General features: G+C 47.4%; 2 protein-coding genes across 2 annotated transcripts in view; one reads left to right on the top strand and one right to left on the bottom strand.

Moving 5' to 3' along the window:
• Positions 1–517: 517 nt before the first annotated feature.
• cttnbp2 (cortactin binding protein 2) lies at positions 518–21,116 on the top strand. Its single transcript, XM_049723530.2, has 23 exons — positions 518–1,107; positions 3,407–3,514; positions 11,198–11,428; positions 12,831–14,175; positions 14,851–15,111; positions 15,198–15,297; positions 15,378–15,528; positions 15,659–15,853; positions 15,920–16,037; positions 16,104–16,355; positions 16,436–16,531; positions 16,650–16,729; positions 17,021–17,107; positions 17,366–17,465; positions 17,546–17,701; positions 17,829–18,001; positions 18,121–18,299; positions 18,362–18,570; positions 18,643–18,804; positions 18,982–19,033; positions 19,138–19,237; positions 19,338–19,439; positions 19,644–21,116. Exons 1-23 carry the CDS (start codon positions 1,021–1,023, stop codon positions 19,830–19,832), a joined length of 4,533 nt encoding a protein of 1,510 aa, XP_049579487.1. The 5' UTR covers positions 518–1,020; the 3' UTR covers positions 19,833–21,116.
• Positions 21,117–21,241: 125 nt separating this feature from the next.
• cftr (CF transmembrane conductance regulator) overlaps positions 21,242–27,985 on the bottom strand; it is a 22,095-nt gene continuing 15,351 nt past the window's right edge. Inside the window, exons 25-27 of the mRNA XM_049723531.2 lie at positions 22,215–22,387; positions 21,982–22,087; positions 21,242–21,767 (exon numbers count right to left, since the gene is read on the bottom strand). Coding sequence (XP_049579488.1) covers positions 21,552–21,767; positions 21,982–22,087; positions 22,215–22,387 — 495 coding nt within the window. The 3' untranslated portion in view covers positions 21,242–21,551. The remainder of the gene's footprint in view (positions 21,768–21,981; positions 22,088–22,214; positions 22,388–27,985) is intronic.

The raw sequence follows: 27,985 nt of genomic DNA, 5'->3' as shown, positions 1-27,985 counted from the left end.
GCTGAACTAGTTTTATACTATACAATACGGCACATGCAGCTCATTCGGAGTACACTGCAGTTCAGGATATCACTGTGGTCCTAAAGCATATTAGTAAACGTAGCGAATGTCGTTTTTTTGTCGGGGTTTGTTAAAGGTTGCAAAGACGTTCGCCAGGCATTCACAGTTTTAATGGTCGCAAATAGATTTTCTTGTCGCCATCAAAAAAATCATGTGAAAATAGTATGCATGCAGTACTACTCTATACAGTAATGCCTCGTTTATCGCGGATAATTGGTTCCAAAAACCACCCGCGATAAGTGAAATCCGCGAAGTACGGTCACCAACAAGAAGTACTGGGCAGGCTAACGAGTTAGCGGAAAGAAGCTAATTCGCGATCGTGCTGCGAAAGCGGACTTTGGAGCAATACTACATTGTCCTAAACTTTAGACACGTTTCCTCAATTTAGAAGTATTATTTTGACTTTTAAATGTTTTTTCAATTTGGAAAAAAAAAAAATCCGCGATGTAGTGAACCCGCGATAAACGAAACGCGAAGTAGCGAGGGATCACTGTACTATACTCCTATGTTATGCAATGCTAGGCCATATTGAACTATGCGACACAGAATTATAGAGATGACAGAATGATGATGATGTTTTCGAGAAGCTTTCTGTCCCACAAATGTTGTTGTCAGTCATTAGAAGCACGCGCCTCCTTTTACATCTGGATTTGTCCGCCTGCCTGGCTAGCTTCTCCGGGCCCGCCCCCCTCTATTACCCGCCTCCCTCCTTCCCATCAGCCCCCCACTCCCTCCATCGACTCATTGGTCTGCTGGCTCCTCTTTACGGCTGTCGCCCTCGACCCCTCTCGTGGCCCTCTTCGTCTTCTTCTCCACCTTGTGCTTTATCTCCCTCCTTCCCGGACTCATGTCGCCCTGGGCGTGCGGATGACTCTGGTCCAGCAGCGAACTAGTTAACGAGCGGCGGCGGATGAGCCCGCTCCCGCTCTCCGACAGTCAGCGCACCGCCACAGTACGAAGATGGCGTCGGAAGGAACCAGCGGAGAGCAGCCTCCTCCCCCGGTACAGCAAGCCTTGACCGCCGCCGTGCTGGGAAGCGTCGACACGGTAAGACACCGAGGGGGAGCTTCGTGGAAATCACCTGGCGGGGGTTTTAGTCAGAGCCAGGGCGAGAAATGTCGCACATGAATCAGCGGTGAGTGGCCGCCGGGCTTCTCGCGACAATGTCCGGAGGACAACAATCGTCCGTGTCGGTTCGGCCCAGATCAGAACCGAACCAGATACCTCCCCCCCCCCCCCCCCCCCCCGTGAAAAACACCACCTCCCCCTCACACATCGTAACCCACCATGACAAAATGACGAGCTTTCCCTCAGCTTGGCTTCCATTCGTGATGGAGAATTCTATTGTTCGCCTCGAGGCTTTTCCGAACCTTCGTCCTGTGATGGAGAAGTGACACGAAATGGCTTCACATTGTAAGCAACGACGACATTTGCACATTTTTTGTCTAAGCTACGGACGGCTTGACAGGTTAGTTGCTCATGATGCTCAGGTGGAACCAAGCGGAACCTTCTCAGGTTCCCTGGGAAGCTCTTGGACCCTGAGGAGGTGCTATTTCTTCACTTTGCTGTGACCAGATGCTCTGGCTTCATTTGTTGACACACACCTACTTGCAGTTGTGGCAAGTAATCAACTACAAAGATAGTTTGAGTTTGTACTTAAGTAGATTTTGCAGCTCTCTGTTCTCTACTTGAGTATTTGCTTTCTTGACAATTTTATTTTCATTACCAACAGCTTCATGTTGTATCATCCATCCTTCTGATTTCAACTATTCCCAAACCAAAGCCCTAAGATTTTTTGGGGGGGTCGGCTTCAAGAAAGATTTCGTGGCGGTTTGCCAACCTAAAAAACACCTGAACTCCAAACTCATGCAGCTGACGTGACTTTGTGGGTTTATCTACGCTTCTGCCTGGCCTTGGACAGTCGGGTGCTTTTAGCGGTTAACACTCTGAACAGCGAGACGGTTAAAAAAACGGAAAAAACTCATTGCGTCTGTTGTGTCAGGGACGATTGTGAACGCCTCATATTTACATTTCGGCATTCGTATTTTGGAAGCTATTCTGTTTTGCTGAAAATCCCCCACTTTTTTTGTGCTCGGGTAGTAATAACGAAATTACTTTGGCGCCATCTGGTGGAATCTTGTTATTGTTAGGCTAATTGGGTTTATTTTTTTCCCTACTGAATACAATGCTTATGCAACATGAGCATGTGTACCTGCAAATTGCATGGTGTTGATGCTTTATGATCATCTCCATTGTCAGTGCTTTGCTGCCATCTTGTGGCATCTCTACCCACTGTTTTTTAAGTAATTTTATCGATTTAGATTTTATTTTTAAATAAATTAACCTAGCCCTGGCTTTGCCGTTAAGCCCCTGATGCACCAATTTGTTGTAGAGAAGCTAACTTTGTCATCAGTCTGCACACGCCATTGGTCGCCATGTTTGTCTGGGTCTTTTTAGCATTCCGGTTATTTCCGTGGCAGCTTTTACATGCAAGCAGTGAGTGAAAGTGCACGCGTGGGTTTGAGTGGCAGTATGAGGTGAAGAGCTGCGGAGGAGGTGCTGTTAGGGGGGGAGGTGGGTTGTGTTCACCAGACACCTTTCTAAATTGGTCTTAATTTCAGTGACTCAGCGGGCATAGCTGGGAGTACCGTATCACCCTCCGTCTTGCCTTCCCCCCTTCGCGGAGCTCTCTCCAAGACACTTTCGCTTGGCGGCAAGGCGAAACAGGTGCACATGGTAGCCGAGCCTCCTCGGCTCGCTCGCTTCCTTCTCCGTGCCCTCCCACTACCCTAAATGAACCCCCCCCCGCCGCTGCCATACCTTGGTTAAATAAAGCACTTTGCTCTTTGCTCACACTCGCTGTCGCTGGCTTAAGGCAGGGGGGAAGTTTCTTGTTTGCGGGGGGCCTTTTGACACCATCCAACGCGCATCGCATTCTTCTCAAACTGAGTAAACAGCTCGCTTTGAAATTTCACCACAGGTCGGACTTCCCGCCGACCCACCTGTCAGAAAGGACACCTAAACTGTTTGCCTTTCATAAGTGAAGCGGAAAAAAAGCTTTTAATCGTGGCAACAAGTGGTGTGGTCAAGCCCGATTACAATCATCCTGACCCGCTAGCTGCTAGGAGCTGCTTAATGACCTAGCTAAACATAATTAGGCTCTAATCGCTGTGAGGTAGGACGAGATAGCTCGCCTAATTGGACGGTTGCGTTTAATTAGAGCGGTATGATGCCAGGAGGGGCGCATTGGAGTTGTGTCAATGCATCTACGTGTTTTGGCTACACGCTATTTGATTTTCGAAGCGGTTTCCGCCGAAAAGCCTGACTGGTGTTTTTGGTGTTTCAGAAATGCAACTTCAACATGGATAACCTGAGCAAGCCGGAGCTGTTGACCCTGCTGAGCATCATGGAGGGCGAGCTGGAGGCCCGCGATCTGGTCATCGAGGCCCTCAGGGTGAGTCGTGCTCCATTTGAAAATTGGCAGTCCACTCACTTGCCTTGCGCTTTTTAGCTTAGCCAAGTTTAGCTGTGCTAGGTGAAGTTTTTATTTCAAACCACCGTTGGTTTTCATATCTGGCTGTTGCTGATTTCTTGTTGGTGTCTTTTGGGTATTTTGTTGTTTTTCCTAGCCGAGATAGGAACTGCATGTTTTTACTTCCTGCAGGTATTTGCATTTATCTCAACTATTGGAGCTTTTTTTCCTTTTTTATGAGACTTCTCTGGTTGCTTCTGCCTTGGTGACCAATGTAATACAATTGTTTGAGTGTGGCCTTGATTTGATATGATGTGCAACTTCCCGTCTATAGTTTCGTTGATAGCAGCCTGGACTTTTATAATACCATAAAGTTAAGTCGATTGAACTCGCTGGTTTATAGGCCATGCATATTCCACGTGACAACAAAAACTGCAGACTGATTTTTTTCAGTGTTCGGGTCAGTCGCTTCTAACTTGACATTACGTCACTCGGAAACGAAAAGTGAAAGTATAACACTTGGGAAATAAAACCAAACGTCTTCTCATGAGGTGCCCTGAGACATGCAAAACAAAATTTGAACAGCATTTTTAGATGTAGTACCCCACAAAAACTTATCTTTAAATGTGACTTTAATAGTTTTTATTATCCAAAAGACCTCCCTGGTGCCTTCTACCATCGTATGTCCCCTTTAAGCCAAAGTTAATTAATCATTGATTTTGTCTAATGTTTAAATCTTGGTTGCAATCTGCATTCCGTCCCGCTAGGTTTCAGTGAGTTGCGCAATGATCCTGTTTGTTCTGGGCTAGACCGGTGTCATTCGAGGCAGGCAACGTAGACTCCATAAGTGTTACGAGTCTCACCACGGCACCTGGAAGATGATCCCACGTGGAACATCTCCGAGAAGACGCCAGCTGTCAGATGAACTTGTACGCGGGTTCCCGCGAGGACGCACTAGCACTGATCCATCACTCGTCGCTAGGCTCCGTGGCGTTATTAAGCCGCTTCGGAGCTGCAGATTAATTAGCATGTGGCTAAAGCCCCGCTGATCCGCCGTATCGGGTTTCGTCCAAGCAAAAAGAAAGGAGCTTGTAAGCTGATTAGCCCAACAACAATGGTGACGCTGTCACATGATTAGCGCAAGCTCGTCAAAAAGGCGACCGTGCGTCTCTATGGAATTCTCTGCGTAGTTATTTTTAGGAATCGGCAGGTAGAGCCAAAAAAAAATTAAATCTGCAAATGATGCTAAACGGTGCTCCGGCAAACGTTGACTCATTTGAAGGAACTTGGTCACTCAACTGACTTATTTGCGTTTCTCAGCCAAACTCAAGGTTGTGACATTTGAGTTGTCATTTCAAAAGGAATGTTAAAGAGGAAATTAAAAACGTGGACACTGGCCATGATAGCTGCAAAGTCACCAGGAGCAGTAGATAGACCCTTGTTCCCCTTTGTGGTGTTAAATTTGGTGGGCATATCCATTTTGAGTCGACCCACAAAAACAGTCTCCATGTGTGAAAAGAACAGAACGTTTGCTATTTTCCAAAAAGAACACATGTGCTGTTTTGTTGAATATGAAATGCGGTTACTATGCTCAATGTTTTGGCTTAGGTGAACATCTCGTGTTCAACCACAAAAAAAAAAATCAAATACAATGAAGTTTCTTATTTGCAGAAGGTTAAAGGAACTTCACTGGCTTTAAGGCTAATACATAGTGTGACCAAGTTGCCCTTTGGGAGAACAAGATGTTGGCTAAGGTCTTGTCGAGTGTGGGACAAGGAAGTCTTCCATTCAGTCTGGATCAATCTCTGGATTTCCCCCAAATTTAGTTTTGATCAATCATCAACTTGAAATTTGGTAGCCATGGAAAACTGCAAAAAAATTGCCATTTTGGTTTGATCTAAAAAATCCATACCCCCTGAAGTGTTTTGAAAATTCCGCTCCATTTTGGCTCATTTCTACCAAATTTGAAGCGTGACTTGATTGTGGGAAATTTTTTTTAGTTTTTGAGTGCGTGTGCATGTGTTTGTGCGATCGTAGCAGTGAAACACGATGACTTGTCCACGTAGCACAGTTTAGGAATAAGTAAGAATAGAGTGTTGCTATGAAAGCTTCGCGAGTAGAGTTGAGGTCAACCGTGACGGGAGGTCTGAATTCTCGGAACGTCGGGCCCCGCGAGGTCACGTGATCCACCACATGACTAAGCCGCTGTCAGCGGCCGGCCCATACATGCTTGGCACGATGCAACGCAACGTAACATAACACATGCCTCGAGCGGGCGGCCGGGCGGCGTGACGTTAGCGGCCAGCATCTCGCTATTTAAGGCACGTCCTGTTGCTGGGCTTCTCCGCCGTTTGCCCTCAGCACGCTGCCACTTCTCTCCCTTTATCTTCTTTTTTTTTTTTGTCCTCTCTGCCCCCACATCAATCGTTGTGTGTAATTGTGTCATTGCGTGTTACGCTAGCTATTAAACCCGAGAGTGTGGCTCTGATGGAGTCTGTTGCCGTGGAAACCTTCACTCATGCTCAGGTTTTAACTGATTAGCGAGCCTTTGACCCGCATATTACAACATCAGTCTGCTAATGCTAATACTTAGCTTCTAATTTAATAATACTTTGTTTACATTTGTTTGCAATGGACCAAATGTTGGGGAAGTTCTAAGACTAGTAAGATCCGAGGTCCAGAATGCTCGTTGATTTCTCATTTGTTCATACCTTATGACTTTTTTTTCTTTTTCAAACAAGCTTGAAATTCAAGTTAAGAATTTTTAATATCACAAAGCATAAATCTAAATAAAATGAAAAATAATTACACGTTGTCTGATATAATTAGCAAGTCAGAGCAAAAGGGTTGCCGCCAAGAATGGGCAAGTGGCGTATAAATAAATGAAACTCATAAATTACAACAAAAAAAAAATCTGATTAAATATGTTTGCCCTGTTTTCCGGAAGGATTAATGTTATTTTACAATTTTGACTTCTCAGCAACGCTGGGAATTCAATTATTCAACGATCGTGCCTTTCTTCCATGATAATTGGCATCAAATATTTAGCATCGACATGCTAACTTTTGCTCGCTGCAAACACGCACGCACCCAATGACACGGCATGCTCTTATTGGTGGGCTGCCTAGCAACCAGTCCTCTCTACCTGGACCCTCCGCAGGCTCCCATCCTCGTGTTTCACCGCCACCCACCGACATTCCGCTCCAGAATGAGGCTGAAAAGAGCCAGAGTGTCAATCTTTGCCCCCCCTCACCCACTCCGCTTCCATTCCCGGAAGCCTCCTGAGAGCCTAGCTTTTTTTTTTCTTTCTCTGTCTCTCTCTCTCTCTCGGCCTCTCCAAGTGCTGTCAGCTGAAGGCGTCTCCTCGCTCCCACGAGGGGGAAGAAGCGTGTCTGAGTGCTCGTATGGATGCATGCATGATGCATTCCAAAATCTTTTCACAGCAAAAAATATGCTTTTAGACAAGGGATATCTTTTTCAGGGTCTCAGATTGACCTGGCAATATTTCGTCTTTGTCGGTACTATTGAAGATGTCACAATTTTTATTTTTCCATTTTATTTTCATTCATTAAGTGTCTAATTTTCCGAATGGTTCATCTTACAAACGGGCTCGCAAAACCAATTAAGTTTATCTTAGTTCCCGCAGTACAATAAATAAATAAATAAGTTACATAAATAGATATATTGCTTGATCTCTTATGAGTGACAGGTCGCAAAAATCCTGACGTGAAGCGTCATTTTAAGCCTTCGTTCGTGTGCTTGTGCGCGTTGTTGCGTGTCCTCGGCACGCAAAACCGGGTCGGCGATGAAGAAGAAGGATTGGTAAAGAGCTGAGCGGAAGTAGGTCATAGCCAACGTCTAATCTTCTCCAATTGCAACGCTCGCTCTCTTCCTCTCTTATTGAGGCCAACGTTTCGCTCCTTCTTTTCGTCAACTTCCGTAACATCGATTGGGAATTGAACCCGACGCCCAGGATGCATTCGAGCGTGAATCGGGAGAGAACGTCTTCTTCTGTCGTGCATCAATTAACACTTTCCCACACCGGACAGTGTGCGACTGTGCGTGTGAATGAAGGCAGCAGCTGCGAGAGGTCCACTTCAGGTTACCGCTGCCAAAGAAATGAAAATGAGGAGGATGGAGGAGAAAATCAAACATTTATTTTCCAATATGATGTTCATCTTTTCTGGCCGGCATCAAAGGAGAGAAGATGAGAGGCTTTCATCCGCCGCGCTTTTTGTGTAGTTGTGGCATCACAGACGAGCGAGCGTGGGAGTTCACTCGGAGTCGTTGCAACAAGAACACAACCGTCGATGAGTGTCGGCCATATTTGAGATTCTTACGTGAAATATCATGCGCTGTACATGAGCTACCTTAGAGGCGTGTAGAACGTAAAGAACGTCCGTGAGCATGGAATGGTGGTGGTGGGGGGCTTCCATTTAAATGTCAAACCCTGCCTCAGTCACGACTCGATGTTGTCGCCTTGAAAGCGTGAGGTCAATGCTAGTCGATGAAGTCACGTGTGGAAGATTCACCATTTTGTTTCCGTCTGATAGCCCTGCTTTGTTTAGATTGATGTTTTCATGTTCTATCCACTTCTGTTGCTCGTAAAAAACGGAAAAATATGTTTTAGCCAAGCAGATGTTTTGTGGCCAAATGCTCAAGCAGATGTTCGTGCCACCTGCCCGACAAGTGCAGCCGCCTCCGGGATAGGGGGGGGGGGGGTCGTCCCATGTGTGAGCGGAGGCTAACGAGTGTGGATGCTCAGCATTAGATCAAGACAGGAAATGGCAGAAGATGACAAAATCCTCCTGGATGTGGGCCATCACGTCCGAAGGGAAGCCCCGTGGCACGCTCCAAGCCACATGGACTTCCCTCTAGGCCTTAGTAGCCCTTGATCTAACTTTGTTCCACTTCTGTCACCTCGTTAGCAGGATTCATCACGAGGCTCGTTCACAGAGTGCCCGCAAAATGGACGCAGCTAGGTGATTGTTCCTATTATCTATTACAAGGGCCAACTTCAAAATTAAAGCTGACCAAGGCTTCCCAAAGATGCACACCAGATAATCAGTCTCTCAAAGCAGAACAAAATCCTCTTTTTTTTTTTTTTTTAATCTCTTGTCAGTTCCGGATCCATCCCCCGCCTTCACGACCGCCTGTCGAGCAATCACAGCGTAGCGTCGACAATTGGGTTTAGCTGAAGCAGCTCCTCCGTTTTTATCCGCTTCCTCCCGCCTGGGGGCAGCCCAAATTTTTTCTTCCTCGGGTCGGCAGACGTGGGCGAAATACACGGCGTTCTCGGGCTCCCTCACAGAACGTCTTTTGTCTCGACGACCAGTTTCCCGAGCAACAGAGGCGGACAAGCTAGCTTCCGATACCCCGCCGCTAGTTGGCGGTCAAGAACATCTTCCCAGCATCTCACCTCACTCGCAATTTGAGATGAAGTCAAATGAATTCTGAGCTGAGTCAATTAAGGTTTCTACATCACAAGTTGTGTTTGATGAACGCTATCAAGCAGCTAGCTCACTGCCATCGCTTCGGCTCAGCATCAAATGTACACACAGTAAGCGTTGGCATTAGAGGCACCTCCTGCTTCCATCCCGCTGTTGTGCTAACGAGTCTCTGATTGGCGCCGCGGTGGTTTCTCGCCCTGCCAACGGTCGCCGCTAACTGCCAACATTGTTTTGGACGGCGGAAGGCTTTTTGATCCTTGGAAGGGACAACGTGGTCCAATCAAACATGACCGCAGCTTGAAATGGAGCCTCACCACGTTGTCGTTTTTATTGGACGCAACAGTTGGAAGCGCTATTTGGATACAAGATAATTTACGATTTGAACTTTTATGACCACTCGAACAAATTGACCTTCTCTAATCAGGAAATTAAATGCACATACTGGAAAAATAAATCAGTGTGTTTGAGTGTGTCCATGTGTCTGGCTTTATTGTGTGTGCTGAGCACTGTGATATTGTAGCCGATATTATATATTTAAAATGATCCCTGTTAGCTTGTTGCTAGGCCTTCCCGCATCTCGCCAACACAGTGGCGACCATGATACATGTCGATCCATGTGTTTGTGTGCGTGTTCTCATGTTAAACTAGCCAAGTGAAAAGGGATGACACAATCACAACAACGTCGCTAAATCCATTTTCTGTTGCTCAAGAGCAAATTGAATTAATTCCTTCTGCAAGCTTGATCTAACATCCTGTCAGGGCACATTTTCTGGAGTGAGCAGAACGCTGGCTACCGCTAATGGTAGCGCAGACCACGGGGCTCGGAAAATTGAGATGAGTCGCATCTTACAGTAACTTTGAGTTGTTACAGGCCTACACACACACACACACACACACACACACACAATTACAAGTGTCAGTATCAGATGTTGGGGGGGATTTTTGTTGTTTTGCCCATAGGGAAAACACAGTTTAATGAAGCAGGAAAGGGGGTTAGCAGGGGGGCCTGCATGGGTTTTATGGTGCCATTAAACAGATAAAAATAGATAGCAAGGAGCTGCTGACGACGCACACACACACACACACACACACACACACACATAGCTGCAAGTCATGCTCGTGTATGTAAACGTACACTTGGGTGCAAAGCTTTGCGGTCTTGACGCTAGCCGAAGTCCAGCAGATGGTTGGGATAGCTAGCTTGTGATTAGCATTCATAGAGTAACACAAGACGAATTAGCGCTAGCATGCACAATTTTTGCAACATTGCCATGAATGTTGCTGTTGATTTTTTTTATAAAGTAGACAGATCATGTAAGCTGTGCTAGCTTTTCTGCTGACACAGAAAATGATGTTTAGTTAAGTTAGCCATCCTGCTAATGGTAATTAGCCAACTGTTGACTGATGTTAGCTATGTTAGCCAATAATTATTCAATATGAAACTCTCATGTCTCCCTGAGACATGCTATTGCTAATGCTAACTACTTTGCGTTTACATTGTCAGGGCGTTTGTACGCTGGTCTCGGAATATCATTTCTAAATTTCCTTCTGCTTGTAACTCTTTCAAGCTTCTATTTCTCTGTACTTCTTCAGATGTCTGTCCACTTTTCCGTGCTTCCTTACTAGGCCTTTGTTTGCTTCCCTCTTACTTTATGCTTCTTTTTCTGGCTTCTTTCCAAATGCCTTACACCCGGTGCTTCCTTTTTAGGCTTCTGTCCGTGTCTCTCATTTGTTCTTTTTCAGACTTCAATCTAGTTTCCCGTTACTCTGCTCCTTTTCCTGACTTGTACAGGTGGCACAAGCGTCAAAGGAAGATTCCACTGTTTAGTTTACTCGCTTCGAACACACTGTAATCATCATTTTGCTCGTGAAAGATAAACACTTTAAAGGGCACGACTGACAAATGCGTGTTGTTCTTGTGCTTGAAGGTCAGCTACAGCGAAATGAGCCTGTGCAGCTCGCGCACACACACAGTCGATATATCGACGTGCTCGTCGTAACATCGCTCAAGGTCTGAAGGGCGGGCGTGGTCAGTTGCCCCCCCCTCGACTCACTCTCGCATCCCAGACAAAGTGGCCGTCTAGAAGCTGACCGACAGATCATTTATGCAGCATATTTAATTAAAAAATGTACACAATATAAAAAACAGTGAACATAGTTGACTTTTAGTGATCAATGAAGTTGCTTACGTTTATTTTTGTCTTCTCTCTGGTAGGCTCAAAGGAAAGAAGTGTTCCTGCAAGAACGCTACAGCCGCTACAGCCTCACCGACCCCTTCCTGGCGCTGCAGCGGGACTTTGACCGCAGCGTCCCGCGAGGCGACAAGGAGCGGCGGCCGCTGGGCTCCAACCCCATGTCCGTCCTGGAGGCCGTCATGGCGCACTGTAGGAAGATGCAGGAGCGCATGTCTGCGCAGTTGGCCGCTGCCGAGAGCCGCCAGAAGAGGGTAAGGCAGCTCCGGGTCGAATTGACTTTGTCACCTAGCAACTATGTCACCAACTTCAAATCTTGAAGCAATCAATCTTTACACAAATTTGGACTGGAATGGGCCTAAAGTGTGTGTGTGTGTGTGTGTGCGTACATTATTGTTTAACTACCCATTCTTCTGGTGCGTCATTTCTATTTTCACCGCTTGACTAAGTGTGTTTATGACTACATAAGCTTTTCCTGGGGTCTCTTTGGGATTTTGTGCACCCCCGTCCCTCCCGCCATGAGGTATGCTGCGGTGAAATTGTTTAGATAAAAGCAAAATGGGATTGTAGCATTTCAAAAGCGTGGATAGACGAATAAATACAGTGTGCCCTTTCCTTGAACCTCTCGAAAATTACAGATATGAAGCAGTGGAGAGACATCTGGAAGGTTTAAGTCAACCACACGAGAAGGGAGGAACCGCTTAAATATATAGAGAGCCGTGTTTGTGAATGTGCCTATGCATTCTGCATGTGCTTTAAATTACAGTTGCGTTCACAATCTTAGCAGCCAGTTTAAAAAAAAAAATCAAAACCACAAACCCGGCTGGTTGTAAACAATGTCCATGTTCACACAGTACAAAAACTTTGGATGTTCCTGAAAAGATTGATCTTACTTTATCCTACAACAAAGGCTTGAATGATGCACTTAGCTAAAACGAAGACAATATTTTGATGATTGCAAAGCAGCTGCTGGCGTGAAAGCGGATCGGTGGCACATGCGGGCAACAGCTTCACGAGGAGAAGAGCCTCACTGGGATCTTTGCGTTGCTGGGTAGAGGGAATTTCAGTCGCACGCTCGGCGCTATCTTTATCCGCACTCCCCTTTTCCGCTCTCGTCATCCTGCTACCGCGGGCTCGCTGATGAATTATCCTTGAGCTCAAGACAGGCAAGGTGATGTCGCCCCCCACACCACCACCATGTTAACATTTATCTCAGTCAAAATTCAATGGCCGGCCGACACGCCGTCTATGATGTCATACAGTAGCAGTCAGCAGCCGCACGTGTGTGGGATTTTCTAGAGCCTTGGCGGAGGTCTGCTGAGAGTGCAATCTCCTGCCAATTAGCAGCTGGTGGCAACAGTTGGTTTGTTATGACCTCTTCACAACGGAAGGATCTTTTATTGGGGAGCCTCGTTAGCGGGGTGGAGCCCCGCTTAAGCCCCTTCACCCTCGGCCCACGAGCTGCCGTCCGGCTAACAATAGCGCCGGCCTTCCAATTATAGCAGAACGGGTCATTGCAGTGATCAGAGGTCTGACCCACAACGACTAGTGTTACACAACCGAGCTGACGGCACAATTGAGTCATTTAGCTGATTAGTTAGTCATCAAGTTTGTAAAGATTTTGTAAAGATGCTGTTTGTGGTTTTCCTGCGGCAGCTGGAGATGGAGAAGCTACAGCTGCAGAGCCTGGAGCAGGAACATCGCAAGCTGACGGCGCAGCTGAAGGACGAGCGCGAGAAGAACAAGCACATCGTCATGATGCTGGTGCGCGAGTGCAAGCAACTGGCCACACGCGTGGTGGAGGAGTCGCAGCGCTTCGACGAGCTCCAGGCCCGACTGGATGAGGAGGGCCTGGCCTCCGGGCGCCTGCGAGAGGAGCTGAGCGCCGAGCGGCAGCGCGGCCAGCAGATGGAAGCCAAGATGGAGAAGCAGCTGTCTGAGTTGGACACTGAGCGTGAGCAGCTGCGGGCCAGGCTGGGCCGCGAGGAGGCAGAGAGCCAGAACCTACGGCAGCAGGTGGAGCAGCTCAGAACTGAACGCGGGGGTGCCAAGGACGGGGCCCAACCTGCCGCCCCCGCCTGCTCGCCGCCTAAAGCTTCAGTTTCCGTGGCCACGGATCTCATCAGCTCTCAAACAGCTTCCTGCCAAACGGACCAGCCCCTCCCTGAGGTGGAGGGTCCCAAGAAGACTCCCCTTACCATAGCCGCCAAACCAACCACGGGCCCTTACGCCGCTCTCAGCCTGCCAAAAAGCACCGCTCGGGGAATCGTCCACAGTGGCTCGGCAGGCCCGGCGCAGAGCGAGAACGGCTCTGAGGCCCAAGCTCCCCCCCACGGCCTACCCACTGGGGTCAGCCCCCGCGTCCAGGCGGCCCGCTACAAGTTCCAGGAACAGGACCAAAATGGCACGGCCTCCCAGAGTCCCCCGGCCCGGGACCCTTCCCCCAACAACCGGGACAACTTTGCTGCCAAGCAACAAGCGCGCCACACGGTCACCCAGGTCCTGTCGCGCTTCACCAGCCCTCCAGCAGGGGGGCTGCGACCCAGCCTGCCGCACTCGGCCTCGGAAGGAGGGCCCTTCCCCAGCCGTCTCAGCCACCCCATTGGCCTTAAGTCCCCCACCGTGGCCAGAATCGACCGGGGAAACCCTCCTCCCATCCCTCCCAAAAAACCCGGGCTCTCCCAGACCCCTTCGCCCCCTCATCCGCCCATGAAAGTAGTGGGGGACAGCGGACGCTCTCATGGGGTGGGGCTCAAATCAGCTACACCCCAGCTGCCGCCCAAACCCACCCTGGACCTGGTACCAGCCCTGACGGCCTCTCAGGTGGGTGCACAGCCCCTCCGTCGCTCCCCGGGGCCCGACCAGTTTGCAGAAAGCCCCCCTGTCGTCGTCACCCCTTCCATCCCCTCCATCAACCCCCTTCCCTCCTCCCTCTCCATTAGTGCTCCATCCAACTGTAGTCCCCGTGCCCCCGCAGACAGCCCCCTGGCAACAGCATCAGGTAAAGGGGACCCCTTCCTCTTCCCATATTTCGTCTTTTTCCAGTTTTCGCCTCTGCCTCTCTTCCAGCTCTCTTTGCGGCGCCTAGCCCAACGTATAGCCTAGCTTCGGCTAGCATAGCCCAATCGTTTACATCATATTATAGCATAGCACAGTGAGAGCGCAGTCCAATAGGAGGCTGCATTTTTAATTCTCCTACGTCCTCTAGCGCCGCTCTATGTCCCACAGGTTAGCTCAGCTTTTTTGCTTGTGAGACAAAAGTACGAGAGGGACGCACTGAGGCTTGCATTTAACTTGAAATATTCCTGATGGTCAGTCACCTCTTTCCTCCCTGAAGCTGATGCCAGTGGCTGCTCTCGCCTCATCTGCCCTTTGCCTTTTCCAACCTGTACTTAGCATGCGCCCTAACTTCTTATCTCCTTCACTGGTCTTCTGGGTTTTTGCATTTCTCAGGTAAAACACAGTTCCCATATTTCTGTGAAGTCTTTTTGTGTTTCAATTGATGATGGCTGCTCTTATATGTGTGTTTATGTACTCAGGCATGTCGTTCCCCTCCTCCTCCGCCTGTTCTTCTTCCTCCTCTCCAGCACTTCTAGTGTGATTGTCAACCCTCTCCTGGTTTAACCTGTTCCGTCCCTGCTCCCTCCGCCCCCTCCCTCTCTGGTGCTCCCGGCAGGCTGGTGTCCCTCCGTAGTCTCCCCTCTCGGCAGCTGTGGGCCCGCTGCCCTGGACGGCGGGCGGCCGCTGCTCCTCCTCCAAGCTGCTTCCCAGGGAAATGTCACTTTATTGTCAATGCTGCTTCACCACGCCCACCCGATCACGCCCGACCACGCCCACCTCACCACTGCCACGGACAACCAGCCTACCCGCCACCCACCACAAGACCTCCACAACTTGACTGCTGCCTTGTTTGCTGCTGCTGACCACGGACACACAGGTGGGTAACCACTCCATTTGGATTTGTGCAGGTCTTCCTCTCTATTATTGATTAGAATTTACCGTTTTTTTGTGCGTTTTGCACAGAGTGCGTGAAGCTGCTGCTGTCTTCCGGCTCACCCGCTGATGTGTCCGACCAAAACCGATTTACACCTTTGCACTTTGCTGCCTCCCACGGCCACAGTAGGTGAGTACAGACAAAAAAATGATTGACAGATATAATCACGGTTACACCTTCTACTGTTTATTTTTCCTCCCCCCCGCCAGCTGTGTGGAGGCTCTGCTGGCTGCGGGCGCCGCTGTGGACGCGACCGCCGACGGTGGCCAGACCGCCCTCTTCCTGGCCAGCGGGGCGGGCAGGAAACACTGTGTCCACATCCTGCTGAGCGCCGGCGCAGATCGCTCCCGAATGGCCACGGTATATTTTCAACTTTTTTTTAAGGTTCTCATGACAGATGCTACCCAGCCATTGTGGTATACTAATAATGACGAAGAAAACAAAAAAAATGCAAATCATTGATTAGTTGATGTGCCGTGGTGCTCTGCAGGACGGCTGCACGTGTCTGCACGCGGCGGTGCGATCAGGTCACGTGGACACGCTGCGTCTGCTCCTCTGTCACCCCGGAGACCCCGCTGCGAGCCCCCGACCCGATGGAGCCGCTGCTCTGCCCGCTGCCCTGCTGAACCACGCCAACGCGGACGGATGGACGGCTGCTCACATGGCGGCCGCTCTCGGCCTAAAGGTGGGATAAATCAAATCAGTTCTCACGCAAAGGCTGTTGATGTTAATATTGCACATGTGTGTGTAGGAGTGTCTGGAGGTTCTGTGTAGCCACCGTGAGCAGGACATCGAGAGGAAAGATAAATGTAGTCGCACCATCCATGACGTTGCCACAGATGACTGCAAAGATCTCCTTGAAAATCTCAGTGAGTTTTAATTTTATTTTTATTTTTTAATTATTATTTTTTAAGTGTCACTCCCCCATGTTGCAGATCAGTACCGCGTCCTGGTGCTTCTCCAGTGTTCACCTACTTCCATGGATGATGATGATGATGTTGAGGAACAGGCGGGTGAGCTTCAGTCAGTGCTGTGCAGACTGTCAGTGGAGCGCTCCATGCGCTGGTCTCAGCTGAGTGCCTCCATTGGCCACGCCCTCACCACACATTTGCATATGCTGTGTGGCGAGGACGCACAGCGCCCCCCGCTGGGCCTCACACCCGCCAGCATCACCTCTGTCCTAATTGGTGAGTAGTCAAAGGCGCCTGGCTAATTTGACATCTCTTCCTCCTGACATCAATGTATATGTGGGTCTGTGTGGTTCCAGGAGGAAGTGAGTGGAGGCCTGATCAGGAACTTTCTGTCTCACCTTGGGATCTCGTGCGAAAACCTCTTAGCCAGGTCATCACCGTCCGACTGAAAGGTACGAAAAAGCATTAAAATTCAAATTCCCCACAGCGCCATCTAGGAAACCTGCAGCTCACCGACCGCTCGTAAAATTGTGTCTGTGTGTATGTTCATGATATATTTTTTTGGATCAGGTCTTTCTGAGTCGTGTCTTGATGAGTTGGCTCTGGAGTCTCTCTTTCCACTGCCTGTGCTGCTCAACTACGTTCGCTTGGTAAATGCACACACCCCCGCACACACACACAAACACAATAAAATGCTGACAGAAGAAGCGTAGGCGCGAAAAGTGCTGCAGGGGTCGTTGGTCTTTGATGTGGCAGCGGTCTTTATGGCAACTCTAGCACCCCCTGCCTGTCATGTTTGTACAGATTAGAGTTTTTTTTAGTCCATTACACTGGGCAACAAAGACATTATGAACTTTGAAAATAATGTTCCCTTTTCATGACATGCATGTGATGTTGACGAGTCAAGATTTGTAACCTAAAACGTGTGTTTGATGTGACAGGCGGAGCAATACGGCAGTGTCATCTTTCACGGCCTGGAGGACAGCTGTCAGGATTACATCGCCGCTCTGCTGGCTCGCTGCATCAAGGTGTGACGATGATGACACTGAAATGTGAGATCGATGTTATAGGGTTGGAGTTTATGAGTCAGGGCTTTTTTTTTTTTGATAACCGACCCAGGGCCTAGCTGATTATTGCTATATGAATTATTAGATTGTAAAACACAGTCTTACAATATTATACTATTTGTACAATGTTTTGCTGGTTGCAGTTCTCCAGACGCATGTGTGAGATTGTCTTGCGTTTCCATGACAACCCCCCCCCCTCTCTTCCCTCCCTCATGTCAGTCTAAGCAGGAGGCGGGTGGTCAGGCGTGTGAGGTAGTAAAGGTAGAGGTGCAGCCAAGTCTGACTAAGGAGCAACTGCTGGACATCCTCGTCTCCCGCGGTGAGATCTTCATCATGGCCATCATGGTCATGAGATGACGCGTCACCTCCTCTTCACCCTCGCCTTCCTCCCCCGCGCAGGCTTCCTGCTGCCGGCGTCGGCGCGCGATCACGGCGTCTGCTTGGTGCTGCTGCTGCAGGGTCTGGAGAAGGCGGCATCCCTGCCGGCTCTGCTCGGAGATCTGTGCCACAGCTTGGACAACAGGACGTCCAGTGTCCCCTTGGTGCTTAATGCTGGTGAGTGTGCGTGATACGTGGCATTATTGTGTGGCACTGGACTGGACAAGTAAAAAAATGCTGTAATAGAATTCTTTTCATTTAAGAGACTGATGAGCGTGACAAGAAACAATCATTTCCTCTTTAGGTCCACATCACTTCTGCCAGCACAGCTTCCTGATTGGGTCCCTGTCAAAGCCCCGCCTCCAAGGCTCAGAGCTCCGCCTGCAGCAGCACTTCCGCTGGCTGCGCCTGCGCTGGGACCAGGAGCCTCTGCACGGCCTGCTGGCCAGACGCCTGCGCAGGAAGCTGCTGCACCAGGTCAGACAATTCTGGAGTCTCCATCTCATCCACATTGCACACTTGCCGATGATGTCACCAACGAAAGTAGTTGTCCCCTTTCTCGTCCGTCAAGTGGTCTCCTGTGTGTCCCCCTCCAGACAGGAAGTGTGGTGTGGTCCAGTGACGGTGTCATGGAGAAGGCCGTGCTGTGGGTGGCTCAAGTCTGGCAACAGCTCAATGCCTGCTTGGCACATCTAGGAACCCATGAGGCTTTGATGGGACCCAGACACTTCCTGGCCTGCCCCGTCCACACCAACGACGCGCACGCCATTGTCAGGTACGTCCGTGGTACATAAACACACACGTGCACAATACTAACGATTGTCGCGATGCGTTCAGGTGGTTGTCTAGGCTGTGGAGCTCGGTGGTGGTTCCTCGCGTAGAGACGGCGATCATCTCCCGGTTAACGGCCAGGCGATCCTCCTCATCCCCCTCTTCGTTGCCCAGCAACATCGTTCTGAGCGACGGCCAGCAGGCGGTGCTGAAGGCCGCCCTCAGCATCCTGGTCAACAAGGCCGTCCTGCGGGGATGCCCCCTCCCTCGCCACGGTCAAAACTGATTAATTTTTTTAGGATCATTATTTGTCCATTACAAAATTAAAAACAAATCTCTCTCTTCAGAGGTTGCATTCAGGGGCGGAGCCATCCCTCTGACCGCCATCAACTCCTTGAAAGGAAGTGGCGGCGCCAGGAAGTGTCGAGACAAGCTGCGACGATCCAATACCAGCCCTCGGAAGAGAGCAAGCCCCGCCTCCGGCTGGGCCGGCGGCTCCTTTAGACACGGTAAAGTTAATGTCAGCCGTCAATCATGTTGTGCTAAGGCTTTCGTGGATGATTCAAGCAACGTGATGTCGACAGTCAGCCATGTTGTATGAAGATATTTTTGATATGAATAATTAGTAATTCTGCCTTTTATCAGTATGTAGGAAGGCATTATTAAAATCTTGGTTATGTTTTCAGGCTCGGTATCCTCCACTGATGTTAGCTGCCCCACAAATGGCAAAATCCACAGGTATGTTCAATTTAAATATTACAGCATCTACAATTTCAGTATTATTGATTACCGCGGGAGGTCGACGACAGATAGACGTGTACATGCGTGTGTGTTTTGATCAGGGAGGCGTCCGGTTTGTCTTTGTTCTCGGACGATGAGACTGACCTGATCCAAGAACTGCAGTCGTTGTGCTCCAGTAAATCAGAACCGGACATCAGACAGGTACGCGCTGCATTACATTTGAGATTTAAGACATCATTCACATACAGAGAAAAAGAGAGAGATTATTGAGAAAGGCGTTATTTTTTTTTTTTATTTCCAGACGTGGGCATCCAAAGAGGATGATACCCTCCTGTTTGCCCCCGCCGGAGCTCCGCCCTCTACACCAGAGCAGAAAGTAGCCCAAAACCAGTCAGCTCAGTCGGTGAGAACACGCTGACCGGCCAGAGGCAACAGGTGGCGCCAAACTGTCAGACCATTTAAGCCAATCAATGACCGAATGGCGTGAGTTTGAGGTCCAAGTGGGCTGCATGAGAAAACGCCACCTGTTACATTTGTTTGTTTTTTATGTTTTGTGATGAAAACCAATTATATGAGCCAAATTTTAAGTGTTTGCTGTCTCCCGCAGTCGCTGCTCACGCATGCGGTTGTCCAGAGCAGTCAATGCCGCTCGAGCCCTCGAATCAAATCCCATCTGCCCGTGCCCAGCAGGGGGCAGCAGCAGTCGCCTCGCATCGCCGCGGGCAATAACAACAACAGCAGCAGCAAAGCAAACGGTAGCAGCAATGTCAAGAAATCATCACAGGAGCACATCTGACTCCTACAACAACACAATCACAAATGAACACACACACACACAGCCTCACCCTTCAACAGAAGGGCCAATCACACAAATTAATATATGAAGAAAACAATCACAAGTAGTTCCACCATAGGGGAAATGTTAGTGTCATACTTTAAAAACCTTAAGAGTAACATGAAAACAAATATGAATAAATGTCAAAAATATTAAGAAATTATTATAAATATAGTATATAAGAAAAATATATAATTATATATATTAGGAAATATCTCATGGTAGCCTGGTACACACATTAACATGACGTCTGGGAAATGAGCTACTTTTATCTTCAACAAATTATTTTGCATGCAACACTAAAACGTCTGATATTTTCAAAAAGGCAAGACTTTATTTAAACGACAAAATTATACTGCCCGTTCAGCTGTTATTTTCTGAAAATAATTAATTACACTAGGTAGTGATTTGCAAGAAAATATGAGAAATAATTGTTCTTAGAAATATCTTAACATAACAACCCAAAAAAAAAAAAATATTTAGAACATTCTCAAAAAACCCTATGTGTGTACCAGGCTTAAATGAACACGTTTGAAAATGTTTTTAGTCACGAGAAACAAAAATCTCATAGATTGGTATTTAATAAAAGCAAGAGAGTAGGTTCTTCAAATGTGTATCTGACGATATCTACAGTAAGTGGTGTATCAGTATTACTGTATATGACGGTGTGCACACGCTCCCCTCCCTCCCTCCCTCCCTCCTAGCAGACCACGTTTGAACTGTTTGTACTTGTCACACTTTGTTGTGTGTACTTTGGGGACCACACTTTTGTTCTAGAAGCAATTATTGGGTTGTCGGTCGCTCTGCGTCATCGGCTGTTTTTTTGTTTTTTTTTCCTTTTGAGTCTTTTTGTGTTTGCTCTGTGGCTTGGACATGAATCAGGGTTTTTTGTGTATATAAGAGTTTTAGCGTTAGCGCGTCGTCACAATGACGTTTATACAGTAAACTTTAAAGAAAAGTGTTTGTAAAGTTTGAAAGTGAGTACTAGACGTGTACTGTAAGCCATACTACTATTACTACTACTACTACTACAAGCTTTCTTTTCTCATCAATCACTGTGTATGCGTTTATTCTCAACCAATATTTCTTTGATGTTTATAAATCTATGGAGAAATATATAATTATATACATGTATGTATACATATGTACAGGAGAGACGTTAGTCAAAGGTGTACAATGGCTGTTTGCGGTTTTTAAAAAAAGTTGTCTTTCAAGCACAAAAAATATTAAAATATTAAAAAATTGCCACGGACTGAAAATTTTCACGATACAAATTTGATAAATGTTCTTTGAGAAAGGGAAAACAAACATGTTTTTATTAAAAAAAAATTGAGGAAAAAAAAAATTGGGAAAAATTGAAATACAACAACAAAAGTCAAAATATTTTATTGTAAATATATTTGCTGGAGCAATGACATTTCTACAAATAACACTTGTTTCTTTTCCTATGAAAGAACAAAGAAAAGCTTTATCCCAGTTGCGCATCCAGGTACCTGACTATGACAAAAAAAAAAAAAAAAAACTAAAAAAGGAATTATTGCGACTTGGAATGAATTACTGGCAACTTGTGCTCTTGTTCATTTAGTTTGAGCGAGTACCTCAGCGTGTCTCTAAAGTGCTTCAAACTCATGCTAATATTTTTCCCCCCCGTTGGATGATACATCCTGTCTACTGGGCCCGCTAGAGTCGTGTGTCGAGCGTATCGTCCTCGGCCTCCTCAGGCAGCGAGGCGATGTTGGTGCTGGGCGGTGCCGTCCTCTTGGTGGAGTTGAGCCGGTGCAGCGAGGGACCCAGTCGCAGACGGTCCGACGGGCTCATGGCTTGCTTGAGCTGGCTCGTCTCATTCAGCAGCTTGTGGAGGTTCTCGTACGTCTTGATCGAGCTGCCCGATATCATCTACCAACACACGAAAATGTACTTCAAAATGTACCTCAAATGACTTCTGATTCTCCAAAACAACTTTTTTTTTTTTTTTTTAAATGTACTGCTTATCTTAACCATAGAGAGCCAAAAGAAGATGTCATTTTCCTTGAAGGTATAACTGTCAAAAATATTTTTCCAAGAAGAGCTAGATTATTTTGTTGTGCCACGCGAGGGCGCTGTTTCTCACCAGGAAGGACTGACACTCGAGCAGAGGTTCAACTCGGTGCTCGGAGAGGATGACCGTGCAGTCTGAGAACGACTGCTTTAGCGTCTTGCGAAGCACCTGCAGCGTTCTGAACACAATGAAAGGCAACAAATGATTTTTTGTTGTAAAAGTTAATACTTTTAGTGACCCCATTATGTGTATTTTTTTCCCCCCAGATAGACCATTCCCTGACAAGTTTGTGAATGGCAACTCACATGGGGTCGAGGTAGGACGAGGGTTCGTCCAGCAGCAGGATGCGAGCCTTGCTGAGGATGGAGCGAGCCAGACACATCAGTTGCTTGTGTCCGTTGCTCAGCACGTTACCGCCGTCCTCCAGTTGGAAGTCCAACTTATCGGGGAACTGCTCGATCACTGACTTCAGGCCCACCTGATAACCACACAAAACACATGCTAAGCTAACGCTAAGGTGCCCTCAAGATGGCGGACCCGTGTGTATGATAGTGTTGGCTCGTGAGTTCAAAAGAACGAATCTTTTCAGTGAACGAGAGTGAACGAATCACTTCCTAAAGTGATTCGTTCTTTTTTCAGTTCATATGACTTCAACCAGTAAGTATCGATAATGCGCATTGAAGCTGGTGCCACCTCGCCGTAAAACAAAACGAAGAAGAAAATGACGTAACTTCGGGTTCACGAACGAGTCGCGAACAGAACGGATCTGTGAGGGTGAGTGAGTGAGTGAGTGAGTGAGTGAGTGAGTGAGTGAGTGAGTGAGTGAGTGAGTGAGTGAGTGAGTGAGTGAGTGAGTGAGTGTGTGTGTGAGTGGGTGAGTGAGTGGGTGGGTGAGTGAGTGAGTGGGTTGGGTGGGTGGGTGGGTGAGTGAGTGAGTGAGTGAGTGGGTTGGGTGGGTGGGTGAGTGAGTGGGTGAGTGAGTGGGTGAGGGAGTGAGTGAGTGAGTGAGTGGGTGGGTGGGTGAGTGAGTGAGTGAGTGGGTGGGTGAGTGAGTGGGTGAGTAAGTGGGTGAGTGAGTGAGTGAGTGAGTGAGTGGGTGTGAGTGAGTGGGTGTGAGTGAGTGAGTGGGTGAGTGAGTGAGTGAGGGTGAGTGAGGGAGTGAGTGAGGGAGGGTGGGTGGGTGGGTGGGTGAGGGAGGGAGGGGGTGAGTGAGTGAGTGAGAGTGAGTGAGTGAGTGAGTGAGTGTGTGGTGTGTGTGAGTGAGTGAGTGAGTGAGTGAGTGAGTGAGTGAGTGAGTGAGTGAGTGAGTGAGTGAGGTGTGAGTGAGTGAGTGAGTGAGTGAGTGAGTGAGTGAGTGAGTGAGTGAGTGAGTGAGTGTGTGGTGTGAGTGAGTGATTGTGTGGTGTGAGTGAGTGAGTGAGTGTGTGGTGAGTGAGTGAGTGAGTGAGTGAGTGAGTGAGTGAGGTGTGAGTGAGTGAGTGAGTGAGGTGTGTGAGTGAGTGTGGTGAGTGAGTGAGTGAGTGAGTGAGTAGGGTGGGTGGGGTGAGTGAGTGAGTGAGAGTGAGTGAGTGGGTGTGTGAGTGAGTGAGTGAGTGAGTGAGTGAGTGAGCGAGCGAGTGAGTGTGAGTGAGTGAGTGTGTGGTGTGTGTGAGTGAGTGAGTGTGTGTGTGTGGTGTGTGAGAGTGTGGTGTGAGTGAGTGAGTGAGTGAGTGAGTGAGTGAGTGAGTGAGTGAGTGAGTGAGTGAGTGAGTGAGTGTGTGGTGTGAGTGAGTGTGTGGTGTGAGTGAGTGAGTGAGTGAGTGAGTGAGTGAGTGAGTGAGTGAGGTGTGAGTGAGTGAGTGAGTGAGTGAGTGACTTGTGAGTGAGTGAGTGAGTGAGTGTGGTGTGGTGTGAGTGAGTGAGTGAGTGAGTGTGGTGTGGTGTGAGTGAGTGAGTGTGGTGTGAGTGAGTGAGTGAGTGAGTGAGTGAGTGAGTGAGTGAGTGAGTGAGTGAGTTGTGAGTGAGTGTGGTGTGAGTGAGTGAGTGAGTGAGTGAGTGAGTGTGGTGTGAGTGAGTGTGGTGTGAGTGAGTGAGTGAGGTGTGAGTGAGTGTGGTGTGAGTGAGTGAGTGAGTGTGTGTGTGTGAGAGTGTGGTGTGAGTGAGTGAGTGAGTGAGTGAGTGAGTGAGTGAGTGAGTGAGTGAGTGAGTGAGTGAGTGAGTGAGTGAGTGAGTGAGTGAGTGAGTGAGTGAGTGTGGTGTGAGTGAGTGAGTGAGTGAGTTGTGAGTGTGGTGTGAGTGAGTGAGTGAGTGAGTGAGTGAGTGAGTGAGTGAGTGAGTGAGGTGTGAGTGAGTGAATGAGTGAGTGTGTGGTGTGAGTGAGTGAGTGTGTGGTGTGAGTGAGTGAGTGAGTGAGTGAGTGTGTGGTGAGAGTGAGTGAGTGAGTGAGTGAGTGAGTGAGTGAGTGAGTGTGGTGTGAGTGAGTGAGTGAGTGAGTGAGTGAGTGAGTGAGTGAGTGAGTGAGTGAGTGAGTGAGTGAGTGTGTGGTGTGAGTGAGTGAGTGTGTGGTGTGAGTGAGTGTGGTGTGAGTGAGTGAGTGAGTGAGTGAGTGAGTGTGTGTGTGTGTGGTGTGAGTGAGTGAGTGAGTGAGTGAGTGAGTGAGTGAGTGAGTGAGTGAGTGGGTGAGAGTGAGTGAGTGAGTGAGTGAGTGAGTGAGTGAGTGAGTGAGTGAGTGAGTGAGTGAGTAGGGTGGGTGGGGTGGGTGGGGTGGGTGGGGTGAGTGAGAGTGAGTGAGTGAGTGAGAGTGAGTGAGTGGGTGTGAGTGAGTGAGTGAGTGGGTGAGTGAGTGAGTGAGTGAGTGTGAGTGAGTGAGTGAGTGGGTGAGTGGGTGTGAGTGAGTGAGTGAGTGAGGGTGAGTGGGTGTGAGTGAGTGAGTGAGTGAGTGAGTGAGTGTGAGTGAGTGAGTGAGTGAGTGAGTGAGTGAGTGAGTGAGTGAGTGAGTGAGTGAGTGAGTGAGTGAGCGAGCGAGCGAGCGAGTGTGAGTGAGTGAGTGAGTGAGTGAGGGAGTGAGTGTGTGTGTGTGGTGTGAGTGAGTGAGTGAGTGAGTGAGTGAGTGAGTGAGTGAGTGAGTGTGAGTGAGTGAGTGAGTGAGTGAGTGAGTGAGTGAGTGAGTGAGTGAGTGAGTGAGTGAGTGAGTTGTGAGTTGTGAGTGAGTGAGTGTGGTGTGAGTGTGGTGTGAGTGAGTGAGTGAGTGAGTGAGTGAGTTGTGAGTGAGTGTGGTGTGAGTGAGTGAGTGAGTGAGTGTGGTGTGAGTGAGTGAGTGAGTGAGTGAGTGAGTGTGGTGTGAGCGTGGTGTGAGTGAGTGAGTGAGTGAGTGAGTGAGTGAGTGAGTGAGTGAGTGAGTGAGTGAGTGAGTGAGTGTGGTGTGAGTGAGTGTGGTGTGAGTGAGTGTGGTGTGAGTGAGTGAGTGAGTGAGTGAGTGTGTGTGAGAGTGTGGTGTGAGTGAGTGAGTGAGTGAGTGAGTGAGTGAGTGAGTGAGTGAGTGAGTGAGTGAGTGAGTGAGTGTGGTGTGAGTGAGTGAGTGAGTGAGTGAGTGAGTGAGTGAGTGAGTTGTGAGTGTGGTGTGAGTGAGTGAGTGAGTGAGTGAGTGAGTGAGTGAGTGAGTGAGTGAGTGAGTGAGTGAGTGTGGTGTGAGTGAGTGAGTGAGTGAGTGAGTGAGTGAGTGAGTGAGTGAGTGAGTGAGTGAGTGAGTGAGTTGTGAGTGTGGTGTGAGTGAGTGAGTGAGTGAGTGAGTGAGTGGTGTGAGTGTGGTGTGAGTGAGTGAATGAGTGAGTGTGTGGTGTGAGTGAGTGAGTGTGTGGTGTGAGTGAGTGAGTGAGTGAGTGAGTGAGTGAGTGAGTGAGTGAGTGAGTGTGTGGTGAGAGTGAGTGAGTGAGTGAGTGAGTGAGTGAGTGAGTGAGTGAGTGAGTGAGGTGTGTGTGAGTGAGTGGTGTGAGTGAGTGAGTGAGTGAGTGAGTGAGTGAGTGAGTGAGTGAGTGGTGAGAGTGAGTGAGTGGGTGAGTGTGTGGTGTGTGAGTGAGTGAGTGAGTGAGTGAGTGAGTGAGTGAGTGAGTGAGTGAGTGAGTAGGGTGGGTGGGGTGGGTGGGGTGAGTGAGAGTGAGTGAGTGAGAGTGAGTGAGTGAGTGAGTGAGTGAGTGAGTGAGTGAGTGAGTGAGTGAGTGAGTGAGTGAGTGAGTGAGTGGGTGGGAGTGAGTGAGTGAGTGAGTGAGTGAGTGAGTGAGTGAGTGAGTGAGTGAGTGAGTGTGAGTGAGTGAGTGGGTGTGAGTGAGTGAGTGAGTGAGTGAGTGAGTGAGTGAGTGAGTGAGTGAGTGAGTGAGTGAGTGAGTGCGTGAGTGAGTGTGGTGTGAGTGAGTGAATGAGTGAGTGAGTGAGTGAGTGAGTGAGTGAGTGAGTGAGTGAGTGAGTGAGTGGGTTGGGTGAGTGAGTGAGTGAGTGAGTGAGTGAGTGAGTGAGTGAGTCCGTTTTTTTTTTTAAACTACCATGTATGGTAGTTTTTTTTTTTTTTTTAAACTACCATGTATGGTAGTTTTTTTTTTTTCAAAAAAAATTGTAACGCTTTTTTTTTTAAACTACCATGTTTGGTAGTTTGTTTTTTTTTTAAAAAACTACCATGTATGGTAGTTTTTTTTTTTTTTTTTCAAAAAAAATTGTAACGCTTTTTTTTTTTTTTTTTTAAACTACCATGTATGGTAGTTTTTTTTTTTAAACTACCATGTATGGTAGTTTGTTTTTTTTTTCCCAAAAAAACTACCATGTATGGTAGTTTTTTTTTTTTTTTTTTTTTTTTAAATTGTAACGCTTTTTTTTTTTTAAACTACCATGTACGGTAGTTTTTTTTTTTAAACTACCATGTATGGTAGTTTGTTTTTTTTTTCAAAAAAAAACTACCATGTATGGTCGTTTTTTTTTTTTTTTCCCAAAAAACTACCATGTATGGTAGTTTTTTTTTTTTTTTTCAAAAAAAATTGTAACGCTATTTTTTTTTAAACTACCATTTATGGTAGTTTTTTTTTTTAAACTACCATGTATGGTAGTTTTTTAAAAAAAAAAAAAAAAAACTACCATACATGGTAGTTTTTTTTGAAAAAAAATTGTAACGCTTTTTTTTTTTAAACTACCATGTATGGTAGTTTTATTTTTTTTTTTTTTAAAAACTACCATAAATGGTAGTTTAAAAAAAAATAGCGTTACAATTTTTTTTGAAAAAAAAAAAAACTACCATACATGGTAGTTTTTTTGGAAAAAAAAACAAACTACCATACATGGTAGTTTTTTTTTGAAAAAAAAAACAAACTACCATACATGGTAGTTTAAAAAAAAAAACTACCGTACATGGTAGTTTAAAAAAAAAAAAGCGTTACAATTTTTTTTGAAAAAAAAAAAAAAAAACTACCATACATGGTAGTTTTTTTTTGAAAAAAAAAAACAAACTACCATACATGGTAGTTTAAAAAAAAAACTACCGTACATGGTAGTTTAAAAAAAAAAAAAAGCGTTACAATTTTTTTGAAAAAAAAAAAAAAAAACTACCATACATGGTAGTTTTTTTTGAAAAAAAAAACCAAACTACCATACATGGTAGTTTAAAAAAAAAGCATTACAATTTTTTTTGAAAAAAAAAAAAAACTACCATACATGGTAGTTTAAAAAAAAAAAAAAAACTACCATACATGGTAGTTTAAAAAAAAAAAAACGGACTCACTCACTCACTCACTCAACCCACTCACTCACTCACTCACTCACTCACTCACTCACTCACTCACTCACTCACTCACTCACTCACTCACTCACACTCACTCACTCACTCACTCACTCACTCACTCACTCACTCACTCACTCACTCACTCACTCACTCACTCACTCACTCACTCACTCACACCCACTCACCCACTCACTCACTCACTCACTCACCCACTCACTCACTCACTCACTCACTCACTCACTCACTCACACCACACACTCACTCTCTCACTCACTCACACCACACACTCACTCACACCACACACTCACTCACACCACACACTCACTCACTCACTCACTC

Source organism: Syngnathus scovelli, chromosome 6, assembly GCF_024217435.2.
Source record: "Syngnathus scovelli strain Florida chromosome 6, RoL_Ssco_1.2, whole genome shotgun sequence".
Lineage (NCBI taxonomy): Eukaryota > Metazoa > Chordata > Actinopteri > Syngnathiformes > Syngnathidae > Syngnathus > Syngnathus scovelli.
The sequence above is the reverse complement of the archived record's forward strand: the minus strand, read 5'-3'. Positions and strand labels throughout refer to the sequence as shown.

Bases quoted from the DNA above. Each gene is read 5' to 3' on its own strand.
- cttnbp2 (XM_049723530.2), top strand. From the start codon at position 1,021: ATGGCGTCGGAAGGAACCAGCGGAGAGCAGCCTCCTCCCCCGGTACAG. The intron at 15,529-15,658 runs GTATATTTTCAA...GGTGCTCTGCAG, and splicing joins ATCGCTCCCGAATGGCCACG to GACGGCTGCACGTGTCTGCA. The intron at 16,730-17,020 runs GTAAATGCACAC...TTGATGTGACAG, and splicing joins TGCTCAACTACGTTCGCTTG to GCGGAGCAATACGGCAGTGT.